The sequence below is a fragment of the Callospermophilus lateralis genome, chromosome 4, assembly GCF_048772815.1.
Source record: "Callospermophilus lateralis isolate mCalLat2 chromosome 4, mCalLat2.hap1, whole genome shotgun sequence".
Taxonomy (NCBI): domain Eukaryota; kingdom Metazoa; phylum Chordata; class Mammalia; order Rodentia; family Sciuridae; genus Callospermophilus; species Callospermophilus lateralis.
In genome coordinates this window covers 63,667,531-63,680,927 of record NC_135308.1, presented here as the reverse complement: position 1 = coordinate 63,680,927, position 13,397 = coordinate 63,667,531, and the positions used below count along the sequence as shown (strand labels likewise).

Genomic DNA, 13,397 nt, shown 5'->3' with positions numbered 1-13,397 from the left:
TTAATGCTGTTCTTTTATTAACACATACTTTGGGGGTAGAGGCTGAGTGACAAATGTGCAAAAAGCAAGGGGAAAAGGGACCATCCTCCATGCCCTCTTCCCACTGCCCCACCATACAGCGTGCCCCACTTCTTTGGCTCTTAGCATCCCATGCTACGGGTTCATGCTCTTTTACCCTCTCATGGCGGGGACTCTGCTTGCCACGGCTGTCAGCATCAAGATCCCTGTATGTCTGTTGGCAACAAAGTAGAGACTTAAGCTCCATTCGAATGCTCTATTTGAAACTACCAGGTGAGAGCGGGACATTCAGAGGCAGAAATTCATTTCAATGCATATCCCCTGTCCCTACTGGTCTCCACCCAACTAACCATAACCCCAATCAAATTCCAGGACCCAAGAACAATTTTTTGCACAGCCTTTCTGTCCACCTGGCCTCCAATGAGGTCAGCTATATAGACGAGTAAAAAACTATGGTTAGTACAAAGGTGGAACAAGCACACTTCTTTCACACAGTGGCATAAGATAAGAGGCATTCAATTGAAGGTTAGTAGGGTGAAGTTTTCCACAATAAGATATTAGAAAGGAAAGGTGCAGAGGTAAAAACTGGCTGGAATAAATGACTATTACGAGCCCAGAGGAAACTCAGGTAGCCCCTCAAGAAGAACATGAGACCAAGACATATTTTATTATAGGGAGAAGTAGATGAAGACTGGAAGTATTTTCAGTTTATAGACAGGAATACATACATGAGAGAAATGGGAACCTGTAACACAGGCACAGGGCTGCCTTGCTGAACTGAGGAAATCATTAACAGCAATAACGAGAATGGGGAAGACCCCCATGCTCATCTATTAAGGACAACTAAGGATTTTCACCTTATACCATGTACTGGTGCAAAATTGATCCAAACCTTCCCATGTGGCTACCCAGAAGCAGACTCTCTCCACAAGCATAATGAGGCCAGAGCTTGGGCTCCTGAGGCTCATGACCAGGATTCAATTTTGGTTCCATTACTTCCTGTGTGGCTCTATACAAATTACTTGGCTTCTCTACCCTGTGCTCAGTCTCCTCATTTGTAAAATGAAGATAATAATGATACCTGTTTTGTATTGTTACGAGAACTGGCTAAGATGACACATGAAAGGAACTTGGGTCATAGTAAATGCTCATAATTGTTATAATTGTTAGCTATTAGAGACAAAGAATTGGGCAGTTACTTTTCCCCCCCCCAGTACTAGGGATTGAACCCAGGACCTTGCACATGCTAGACAAATGCTCTACCACTGAGCTACACCTTCAATCCTGGTACCTGAATCTACCATGGCTCAGTTCTTAAACCAATGGACATACATTGACCCTCTAAGATCAGACTATTACTAGTAGTCCCCTTTTAAATAGGCTACCTTAATTGAGAAAACGTCTTTGCACAGATCCTGCCCTCCAAATTAGCATTTTATTTTACAGGGATATACCATAAAGGTCAACAAAGCCATTCTATAAATAAATAAGTATGCTTGCCACAAATGTTCACTAGCCATGTCTGGGTTAATAATCTTTGTGTGGTTAATATTCTTTGTGTGTGTGTGTGTGTTGTGTGAGTGTGTGTTGTGTGAGTGTGTGTGTGTAGTACTGGGGACTGAACCCAGGGCTTCATGAATGTGGGGCAGATGGGGAAGGGTGAGCATTTGTTAGGAGGAATTGGGTAAGCAAGAATCAGGGCTCTCAGAATCAGAAGGAATCAAACTCACGTAGGGAGGTCCTATAAAGCTTCCAAATGCCCATTTTAATCACAACTTATAGAAAAGCAAGAGAAAAATGGCTGCTTTAAGTGGAATTTTATAAAAATGTGTTGCTCTCAGGGCTTGTAGGCCTCAATCTCCACCAAATTTAGTTTTATATTTTAGTTTGTGGTTACATACTTATATTCCTAGGGTGGAAATAGATTAAACTGCCCAGGATTTGAATGTACAGTACATTATCCTGAGGTCCAGTCAGGAAGTGCCAATTTGTAGTACTATAGGTTGTTTCTGCTACAAATGGTTTCTACAAATGGTATATAACATTTAAGTAGAAAAGAGGGATTACTGAGTTGGTCTTTACACAGGCAGGCAAGAAGACAGATAGGACATAGAGCATGCAGAGAAGATCACCTGCTGATCACTGTGCACCTGACAGGCAGGTGAAGTAGGGGGAGGAGAAAGTGTGATCACTTTTTTTGGGCAGGTCCGAGAACGTTCCTTTTCCCGTCGCTTTTATACCAATAGACACAAACAGAGAGAACATTGTTCAAACAGTGGTTACATGAAGGGTAGTTCTGCAAGGGCTGATGGGCATTTTCCGAAGCAACCTGAGAGGCCCCTTCCTTGTCCCTCGAGCCTCAAAAGCAAATCACTATGTGGTTAGAGAGGGTGGCTTGTCACAAACTCTTGATGAGCTCCAGGTTGGACTGACACCTTCTGTTAGGCACTGATGGCACAAGTAATCTATGTAGCTGGTGAGAACTTGTGATGTAGCACTTTCTAAATGACAGGAATCAAGGGATTTGGCAGGGAAGTTGGAGGACAGGAAAATGGTCTTAATTATAAGCAGAGAAAAAAGGCATTCGGGTCCACCATAAGTGATAAAGACTACCTCTTAAAAGTTGGTGACGCACACCCCACAGCAACAAAGCAGAACTCACAGGTATTTGTGATAATATCCTACCTACTCTTCACATCCTAAATAACATTCAAAATTTCTGAGAATACCAAGGTAGTACAAAAAGTACAGGAAACAGGATAAAATAATTAGCATATTTCACTAATTGATACCATATATATCTTCATGACTTTTTTCCTCATTCTGCACCTCTAAGAAAACTTTTCTGCATTTGAGAAGCAATTGCACATTATCTTGGGCCTCTTTGATTCCTTTCAGGTAATTCTTAGTTTTCTCTGACCAGATGACTGCCTGGGGTAGGCATACATGTAAAGCCTGCAGGAGAAGGCTTTAGTAGTCATGAGACCAGGGGAAGCATCCCCACTGTTTGTTCCCACCTCATGTAACAATCTACTTCCAAACCAAGGCTGGTTCTTGCTCAGAGTTTACGTACAGGATGCACTTCTGGGATCAAACGTAAAAGGAGTAGGGAAGGAAAGAGCTACAGTGATTATACAGGAAGCTTAGGAAGAGAAGTCACTGGCAAGCAGAGTTGTTATTCATTTCTCTTATTCCATACAATGACTGAAATTGAAGCTGATTTTCTTGTCAACTCAGCAATCACTGCTGTGTCTGTCACACCCTCCTGCATGATTGGGAACAATGTCAAGAGAAGCACAAAGTGAGCCACAATGAGGTGCTGCCAGTCAGCACCTAGTTCCTGAAAGGAGATGAGAGGCCAGCAATCAGGGCAAGACAGAAGCAGCAGCCAAAGTGCTCCCAAGTTCTTGTCTCTTTAGGTATCTGTAGAACCTGATATCACATCCACCTCTAGTGTTCAGGAGATAAATTTAGAGGCCAACACTCAGGAAAAGATTATTATGTAAATATTATAAATTTCAAATAATATTCACAATCTCCAACTTTATAAAACCTAAAGCATATAAGGATCTAACAAGGTTTTCATTACTTGTGATTTCTTATTTACCCATCTACTTAGTTGCTCTATCCAGCTATAATCTCTGGTACTCATTACCTAGAACCTATGTTTGACTTTAGAAGTTTTAATCTGCTGTACAAATGGCCTGTTAGTATCACCCTACTTCACTGATTGTGACCATAATGATCTGATTACAAGCTATGTAAGTCTGGATGAATAATAGTCTCCATACCAATCCCTGAAAAATGCTATAGGCTATCAGACAATCCATAAGTAGTCCCATAAAACCAAGCTCCTGATGCCTCTTCAGGGCAGCACCATCAGATTATGAGCTGATGAGTCCATCTTCACAGGACTGGGGCCATGACTCAGCCAACGTCTCAAGCCACATTCACTGCCCCATACTTCCCAGTAAGCCCACCAAAGCTATACCAGGCACATGACATATAGGATTATCTATCCACCCACTTGCATAGATTGCTTCTGATCTTCCCACTTTGTTTCTACCTCAGGCTACCCTCTATGAGTCTATAGAGTTTTTAGAATCTAGTTTAGAATTTGCATCACACCTCAATATCCTCAACTAAGATTACTTTTCAAATCTTATCTTCCACTTCAAGCAAGGGTAAGAAAATAAAATACAAGTAAATTTTTGATGAAAACGTTTCAGAAGACCTCTCCTAAGCATAGAGAAAGGGAAGTTTGACTTTGGCTAGAAGTTTGGACACCACTCCCAAGATTCCATCTTAGCCTTATGGGCCATGCCTTTCATGTGGCATATTATTATAGTTTTAGAAAGTAACATTTTTCCTGAATGCAATTTAAATAAGGCCCAATTCAAGGTTCTTCAGCGTATCCTGTCAACAGAGGCTATGCTATAGCACAAGAGGTGAGTGAGGCTAACTGTGGAAGATGCTAATAAAATCCAGGATCAGCTTATCTGACCTATCATTATCCTATCAGTTCTACATGATATCATACTATGAGAAAGCTATTCCAGGTTCTATAGAGCAGGAATCTGCTCAATTGTGATGTGAGAGAAAATATAACAGAGACTTCCAATTCCTCAGATAAGTTTCAGACAGGTTTTCTATTATAAACCAGGTATTGTTATCTGCTTCTTTCTACACTGTTAGGATGAGCAGTTTTCTGGGAAATCCTAAAACATTTTAGTGACAATGTCAAAGTGGGTGTTTTTTGAGGGTGGGGTGAGGTGGTGGAGGTACTGCTAGGGATGGAACCTAGGGTCTTGCACCTGATAGGCAAATCCTCTGTCACTGAGCTATACCTGTGGTCCCCCAAAAGAATATTTTATTAGTTAATCATTACTATATACATTTTTGAGATGAAGATTTCCTATGTTGCCCAGGCTGGCCTTGAACTCCTGGGCTAAGGCAACCTTCTTGTCTCAGTCTCCCAAGTAGCTGGGACTACAAGTACACTCCACATGCAGGCAAAAAGAGTTATTTCAAATATGGACAAAACCCAAGAAAAATGCCCATGACACCTTTCTTTGTACAAGGTTTGAAACAAAACTATACTTCAAAACTACTGTCATGGTTATCATTTCCCCATTTCATGTGAAAGGCTCTCTCCACTGCCCCACCTCTATCTGATATTCTCAGGTCTGATGAAGTCAAGATTCTCCCCGAAATGGACATGAGTAGAGAAGCTAGCAAAAAGTTAACATGGGACAAATGTTACAACAGTTAAAGCCCCAAAGGCTGACATACCTAAAAAGCTTGTCAAATCACTTCAGCTAGTTTCAGCACCAAATTAACAGTCTGCCTTTTAAACTGGTTTCTCAAATCCCAAGGAGTTAACTGAATCATGGAATTGAATCAGCACTGTCTGTTCAATGTTTTCTCAGAGTTACTGCTCAAATGAGCACAGAGCCTTCTAGCCCTTGTGAGTTAGGCTTCTCAAGGGCAGGTATGAACATGGGTTGACCCAGAAGCAGGACTAGGGTGGAAAGACGAATGGCAATAGCCCCCTCCTAATCCCTGGGCAGTTCCTTTACCTGTTTCCACTGGGGGATGGGAGCAGGGAGACCCTGCTCAGGCAGGCAGCAGGTCGGCTGGCTGACCCCACGCTCTTGTGTCGGCTGTGACACACAGGCCAAGTGTGGGTGGGGGACAGACATGGAGACAAAACAAAATAAAATACATTAAGGTAGGAAAAGATACCGAAAAAAAAAAAAAAAAAAGTACCCATGGAAGACAGACATTGATCTATGAACTGTGGAGAAGGCAGGTGGAATTTACGAAAGGAAGGAAGGAAGGGAAGGAAGGAAGGAGCCCCCCAAACCAAAAGCAAGTACAAAAAAGAAGAAAAAAAAAAAAAATAAGAGAGACAGAGCTGTGATTCTCATTATTCTTTCCCTAAACCCAAAGCTCTCTGTCTAAACTACTAACTCTAAATTGGAAAACTAACGAGGAAAGCAACCTTTTCTTGGAAGCAATTTACCTCCCAAAGAGGGCATTCTAGCCTGCCTGAGAACCTGGGGTTGCCAGAACATCCAGGCAACCTCTAATGTTTCCCAGTGAATAATACTATCTTTCCTGCAAGCCACAACATGAAAAAACAGGAGTACAAATACTAATAACTAAAGATGAGATGTGGTCAGATGCCAAGAAAATCAGTGCCACCTGCCTGGTCCATAGGGACAATGGTTGATAAGAGTATGGAGAAGATAAAGAGACAAAGAGAACAAAAAGAATAGGCCTCCTGTCCTTTGGATAACCTTTCAGGTTATCAGGGAGTTTTATAGGAATTTTCAGTATAAATATCGAAATCCCAATGTCCCCTTTTGTAAGAAGCCTTGGTGAAGCAAGGCAGTGACAAGACTTAACAAGGACACCTCAGGTCAAATACTGTCTGGTACTCTCATGCATAAACTGGGGTGTGTAATTTAGTATCCAAATGTTCACATATTCAGTAATATCCTAGAAAAACACTTTGCAACACACAAACAAACAGCTTTATTGCAAGAATGGTTACCTCTATTTCATCATGAAAGATGGGGAAAAACTAAAACAACCAACACTAGAATGACTCAGCACATTTTGGAAAATGCCAAAAAGATTTGGGAACACATGGGAATGCGCTAAAGTTAAATGAAAATAGCAGAATAGAAAAATACATGTTAAAATGACCACCATTATGAAAACAAGAAAGCATGGGGGAGGGGAGAAAACCAGAAAGCAATGCAGGAGCATATTAGCAAAATTATAGGTACCTCAGTTATCTTGACTATGCTTTTCAGCATTTTAATCAATAAGCACATACTTATTTTATAATTTAAATATGTGTGTGAATTTATACCCGTGTATAGATAGATGTATAATCATATATTTTTTAGATCCCACTTGACTTCGTTAAAGATGCCTCAGACTTGTGCAGAAGATAAAGCAGCACTGAATGCCTAAGATGAGCTTAGGAAATACACATCTCTATCACAGTCAGACAAGAGAAAATTAGACACTAGTTTTGAGCGACACGGTCCGTCTCACTGTATGACTTGGCCAGTCTGGGTGGGAGATGTGCTTACCTGTCTCCTTATGCCAGTAGTCTGTGCAGGCGCATTCTCTTCAAATTTGGCCAAAAGCTGGGTTGCCATGTACTTCACTTTATTCTGGTTTCCAACAGCAACATCCATCCTCCTGTCTGTCAGAGTGCTCACCAGTGTTGGTCTTTCTCCTCTGTAGCCCCTGGGAGTTTCCTCCTGACAAATGGCAAGTACCAGAGAACCAGACTATTATAGGTACCCTTCACTTACTTCCTCCTCCCTTAAAGAAGTGTAATCAGGATCCACACAGTAGCTTTAGGTTGAGTTTAACAGCTCTCTTTAAGGTACCAATCTCCAAATAGTCAATAAGACCCTGGCACATGGGGCATTATAAGAGTTTTTGGACTTGTGCTGGTATCACCATTTCCCACAAAAGCCTCTGTACTTGGCTAAACGTGTGACTCCAAAGAGATAGGAAGGTCTAAGTGCACATGTGTATATATGTTTCCTGGTAGTTCTCTAGAAAATTAAATAAAGATCCACAGAAAAAGCTGCTCACAGAAATTCTCATAAAGGATCTAGTGAAACCAATTTGGGAATTAACAATTTAAACCAAAAAGAAAAATTTAGTGTAATAATTCTAGCAAATCCCCAGATGAATCTCACCTCCTCTGATTGACTAGTTTTTCTCCTCTTTCCAGCTCCATCCAAGTCCTTTTCCTTTTTATCCTGCACCAAGAAAAGAAGGAAGCTACATCATTCTGTTCACTACACTTTGTCATTAACTTGCAGTTACTAGAAAAATGACTCCCATGTGTTGGTACCTTGGGAGAACGCTTCCGAGAGATGGTCTGCCCAAGTTTGCTCAGGAAGGAGATAGGGGATTTGGTGCTGGCTATCAGAACTGCTTTTTCCTCAGCATTCAAGTCCAAGGTGTCTGTAAAGAGAAATCAGCAATGTTCAAGGACAGCCCTCAAGGGTGCTATGAAGTCCTGACCAGAACCACTCTATCTTCCAGGGGCTCATGGAAAGGAATCTCAGGAAGCTCTAAAGGCAGCTCTTTGTAGAAATGCCACAAAGGAAATGCACGTTTGAGTTTGGACATTAACCCTTCTCTTTTCCACCCACATAAACAAAACAAACTCTTTCCTCAATATACTTCCATTACAAAAACCTGCCCTTCTGCTTTTTTAAGGCCATTAAGTGCTAAAGCCTTACTTTGGTAATAAAAATTTCAGGACAGAGAGAGGGAAAGGGAGAGAGCAGAGCAGAGCTTAATAGGGTCATTGGTTTGGGTAGATGTAGAGGCCATGGTCTTAGCTGAGTATAAAGGGGCTCCCCCTAAATGGGAATATTTTTGTTAGAGTTGCATGTTTCGCTTTTAAGAATAGCGTATGTAATCAGGAAGAGACACAGATGCCTACAAGAGTCATGGACTCAGGAGTGGTACCATAAACTTTATGGATTCTAAAATTTTATTAGCAGCAATAGTAACTGAAACTAATAAAAAGAAATCACTAATATTTATTAAGTGGTCCCATATGCCAAACATTCTTTGTAGCATATCATAATGTAATTATATATATTATCCCATTTTATATATTACATACATGAGGCATAGGGAAATTTAGTAACTTGCCCTAGGTCAAACAAGTGAAAATACTGGGATATAAATTCAGGTCAGATACCACGGTCAACACTGTTAGACATTATACTACATTTATTTCACAGGGCAATAAATGACAATAAGAATATTTTTTGTAGCCCCATGATAAGTAGAGGCAGCAGGCTAAGAACCAACAAGAGATTTTTGGGAAACCCTAAAAGATAGAAAGAGAAACTAGAGAGGGAACAGTTACAGAAGAAAGAATAGTAGGGCACTGTTACAGAAACTGAGAAGAGAGAATTTCAAGGAAGAGAACATTTATTCTATAGTGTTGAATGATGCAGAAGAGGCAACTACATGAGAATGAGAAAAGAATATGGAAGGATGATTCTTCCTAACTGTAGAAAACTGTGTTGAGAGAGTAGTACAAAGATAAGATGGATTTCAAAGTGTTATAAAGTTTAGGTAGTACATAGAGGCCACAAACATGAACCACTTCAGAAGGGCTGGTTCTGAGGAAAGGAGTAGGAGAAGGCAGGAAAGTTGAGGGGAACAAAAAAAGTTTGAGCAGGAATGATTTTTGCATATTTACAGATTAAGAAAAAAAACTTTGTAAAATAATGAATGGTTTAGAACATAACACTAGAAAAGAGAAAAATAATGAAGCAATTTTCAGAGAACTCTACTGATAACCGAGACAACATTTCAGTTATATTGCATAAGAAATGCCTTCCATCCCAAGTTGGAATTAAGATCTCAGCAAACACAGATCTGCTTTGCCTCCACATTGAGCAGTAGAAACAGAGTAAGCCTGAGCTTAGTGGTATTGTATTTAGTGGTACTGATGAAGGGCACAATTGGAAGGAAAGACAGAAATGCCTGGACAATAGCTCAACAGGAAACTAAGAATTCCCATACCACACCCACCAGCTCCTTACCAGTGGAGGAGAGTGAGTCCTTAAACATCTCATAGAACTGCGTCAGGTACATCACCATGGACAGCTTGTCAGGCTCCCCAACAGAGGCCATGTCTTTGCCTGTCATGATGGGAGAGATGCCCAGTTCTTTCTCAGCAATATCAAAGGCCAGCTGGTTATTCTTTTCCACGTTTTGTTCATCCAAAGAATCAAAATCTCTGAGAAATAGGACAAGGAATATAGATCAAGTTGGGCTGACTGTCCTCAAACCAGAACATACAATATCACGGGATCATAGTCATTTCTTGGTCTTTTTGACTAAAATCCAGGGAGCAGTGCATCACTAGGATCTGAGAGCAGACCTGTTTTTCTCACCTCTTATTCTCCTTCCTTTGACTAAGGAAATGCAAAGCATCCTCAAGAAGAAATGATTAAAGATCTATCCAATAAAGGAGAAAAAGAGGGAAAAAGTTGGCTCCTCTCATCTTTCCAGTGACACAAAATGTAAACTCAGTACAGGAACTATCTTTAATATAGATTCATCTATACCCAAGTGCCCACATATAAATGGATGTCAAATAGTAGTATGAATCCTATCTGGATCAGATTGCTCCTAATAGCCAAAACTACTACCACCATGGCCCTTGGCCCTGGCAAGCTGCTAATGTCCTAAAAATCAGCTCTGGTAAATCTTTTTTTTTTTTTTTTTTAAATGAGGGAGAGAGAGAGAGAGAGAGAGAGAGAGAGAGAGAGAGAGAGAGAGAGAGAGAGAGAGAGAGAGAATTTTAATATTTATTTTTTAGCTCTTGGCAGACACAACATCTTTGTTTTTGTATGTGGTGCTGAGGATTGAACCCGGGCCGCACACATGCCAGGCAAGCGCACTACCGCTTGAGCCACATCCCCAGCCCAGCTCTGGTAAATCTTACACAGCTTTCTCCTGATGGGAAATTCCAAAACCTACATAAGATTTTCCCATTGCTAAATTTCCTGAGTTTTCCCAAGTATTTAGATTAACAAATATTTCCTATTGGGTTTGAAGCTTCTTGCTATTCAGAGTGATATCTGACAGCATTATTTTTTTTGGGGGGGGGAGGGGTTTTGCTGGGAATTGAACCCAGGACCTTGTGAATGCTAGGCAAACACTCTACCAAATGAGTTATATCCCAAGCCCCAACATGCTTGTTTAGGTGACTTCAGATTACCTGGAAACCCTTATTTTGTGCTAACCTACTGAACCTGTGGCATTTTTCCATTAAACAAAAAACAAAAAACACCCTACTTCCTTTTCTCTCACTGCTTTATGATTGCTGTAACTCCCCTGGGCCTTCTCCAGGCATGCTTTGGTGTAATCTAACAGGAATGTGTCCCCTCTGGCCCATACTCACCCCTGTAACCCATCTACTAGGTCCTCTCAACTTTTCCTGTCATTATCCTTCCCTTTCTTGTCCTCCATTTGGAAAAGAACTTATCACTTGCCTCATCTTCTGAAGCCCTTCTGTGCCTTTTGTCATAATTTTTTTTTTCAAGCTGTTTTCCCTCCCCACTCCTTTCTTTTGTGGGAGTGAATAAGTACTATTTTCATTTACCTTCTACCAACTTCTGGATGAGTTGAATGCAGGAGCATTGAGGGGTCACTTACATTTATTGAAGCATATTAGAAATCCTCTACTCTTTTCTTTTTACAGCCTGGTATGGAACCCAAGGCCTTATGCATGCTAGGCAAGTGCTCTTCTAAGCCATATCCTCAGTCCTCTCCATTTAAATTCTACACTGTGCAAAGCTGTTTTTATTAGATCTGCCTCTTTAGTTTATAACTATCTCATGTATATATGGACTATGTACTATAGGATTTCTTAAGCAATTTTAAAATAAACAAGAAGTAGGCCATTAAATGGACCTAATGATAAAAGGTACAGGGAGCCAGAATAATTCAATGCACTCTACTTCTATTTCTGAATCTTTCTGTTTGGCTTCTATGGTTATGAATGCCTGTGAGGGAAATCCAGTCACCACAGCTGACCTGGGGTAAGCCTAGTGCACTGATTCTGTAGATAGGTGGATGAAGAATCGACAAAAGAGATGTTACTAGTATACTGGGTAAGATGACATGAACTTCATGAGCTTGACAGATTTTTTTTTTAATTTTATTTTTTAGTTATAGTTGGACACAATACCTTTATTTTATTTATCTACTTTTATGTGGTGCTAAGGATCGAACTCAGGCCTTGCACATGCTAGGCAAGTGCTCTACCACTGAGCCACAACCCCAGCCCCTGACAGAATTATATTTGCAAAAAGTGTAGTCATTGACAAGAAAATATCAATGAACCATCATAAACTGGTAAGTATTCATTGTTTTCGGTTTCACTGGCAGTGACATATTTGTTTTGAGCTAGCCAAGTGTTCAGTGTTCTAGCCAGGTTTTCCTTGTGACCAACAGCATTTGAGATGGCTGGCCAAAATGAAGAGTTCAACCTGGGGCCAATAAACAGAGTTTTCCCTTGTGTAAAGTTAACAGGTCCAGGTGGGTGTTAAGCCAATTTTTTACTTTATGAGTGCTGTGATTTTTAAAAACCCAGCTAATTTCCAGGTGCAGTAGTTTATATCTTTAATTCCAGCAACTTGAGAGGTTGAGGCAGGATTGCAAGTTTGAAGCCAGCCTCAGCAACTTAGTAAAAACAGAATAAAAAGGACTAGGGATGTAGTGAGGATGTAGCTCAGCGGTAAAGTGCCCCTTTGTTTAATCCCCAATACTAAAACTAACAAACAAAACACATAGCTCAGCTAATTGTTCCTGGACTGAGCAACACAATGCTTGACGTATGAAGTTTTAAATATAGCTAAATCAAATCACAGTCTTCTGGAGAATGCATCCCACTATGTAGCTCATTTTGGAAAGAGTACAAAATTTGACTACTTGATAGCAGGGTGCTCTGAGATCTTTGGTGGATATAAAATAAAAAGTACAGTCATGACTTACATCAGATCAGGACGATATCTGTGGATAATTGCACATAGAGCCAGGCCACTTTTCCAAGACATGGTGAGATCTGTCACGTTTACTCCTGCGTAACCATCTGTCTGCCTTTGGCACCAACTTAGCAGTTTGCTTGAACGAGCTACAGATTCTAAAACAATAAAACCACTATTATTAGAAGTGTGGTTACCTAGCAACACTAATATAAGATCTGCTTTGCAGTACACATATCCAGTTCGAAAAATTACTAACGGTAGGGACAAAAACAGTCATTTCTAGACTTCAAAAGAAAATAGTGAGGACAATGTTATATAACTGGTATCATGATCCTGGAATTTTAGGTACCAATATACTCATATTCTAAAGTCAACATCCAGCCTGTGAAGAGACTAAAATTTCACAACTGGGTACTTGTGCTGAAGCCCAGTGTCCCTGGGAAACTCCTGAAAACTGGCTTAGATGGAAGAGTGCCACCTACTGAGCTGTCACCCTCACCTGCAGAGCAGTCTTAGGATTTCCCTGGAGGGTTGCTGGGTCTGAGGAAACCTTTTCCTCCAAAGCAACACTGGAAAGATTCTATTTTATCTAGCAGCACCTTAGAGTAAAAATAATTAAAGACTTGCTCTTATAATTTCTAAAATACTCAACAATTTGTGAAGTGATGACACTCTGTATGGTTACATTGACAAAGGCTGAGGACCCCAGACTATAAAAATACTCCAGACCCAGTTTGGTACCCTGTATTATAAATGATCACATCTTGAGAAACTGAGTAGGCAAACACATACACCTGGATGTTTTCCAGTTCA

At 40.5% G+C, this 13,397-nt stretch overlaps 1 protein-coding gene across 16 annotated transcripts in view; it reads right to left on the bottom strand.

The window, feature by feature from the left end:
• The window catches only part of Mical3 (microtubule associated monooxygenase, calponin and LIM domain containing 3), a 210,628-nt gene that overhangs the window by 90,295 nt on the left and 106,936 nt on the right, over positions 1–13,397 (bottom strand). For 11 of the 16 annotated variants that reach the window (XM_076853912.1, XM_076853916.1, XM_076853914.1 and 8 more), the window contains exons 12-19: positions 12,592–12,739; positions 9,630–9,826; positions 7,910–8,022; positions 7,752–7,814; positions 7,128–7,301; positions 5,598–5,681; positions 2,151–2,249; positions 176–232 (exon numbers count right to left, since the gene is read on the bottom strand). In XM_076853912.1, coding sequence (XP_076710027.1) covers positions 176–232; positions 2,151–2,249; positions 5,598–5,681; positions 7,128–7,301; positions 7,752–7,814; positions 7,910–8,022; positions 9,630–9,826; positions 12,592–12,739 — 935 coding nt within the window. The remainder of the gene's footprint in view (positions 1–175; positions 233–2,150; positions 2,250–5,597; positions 5,682–7,127; positions 7,302–7,751; positions 7,815–7,909; positions 8,023–9,629; positions 9,827–12,591; positions 12,740–13,397) is intronic. The other 5 variants (XM_076853920.1, XM_076853923.1, XM_076853925.1 and 2 more) reach the window with 3 other exon arrangements.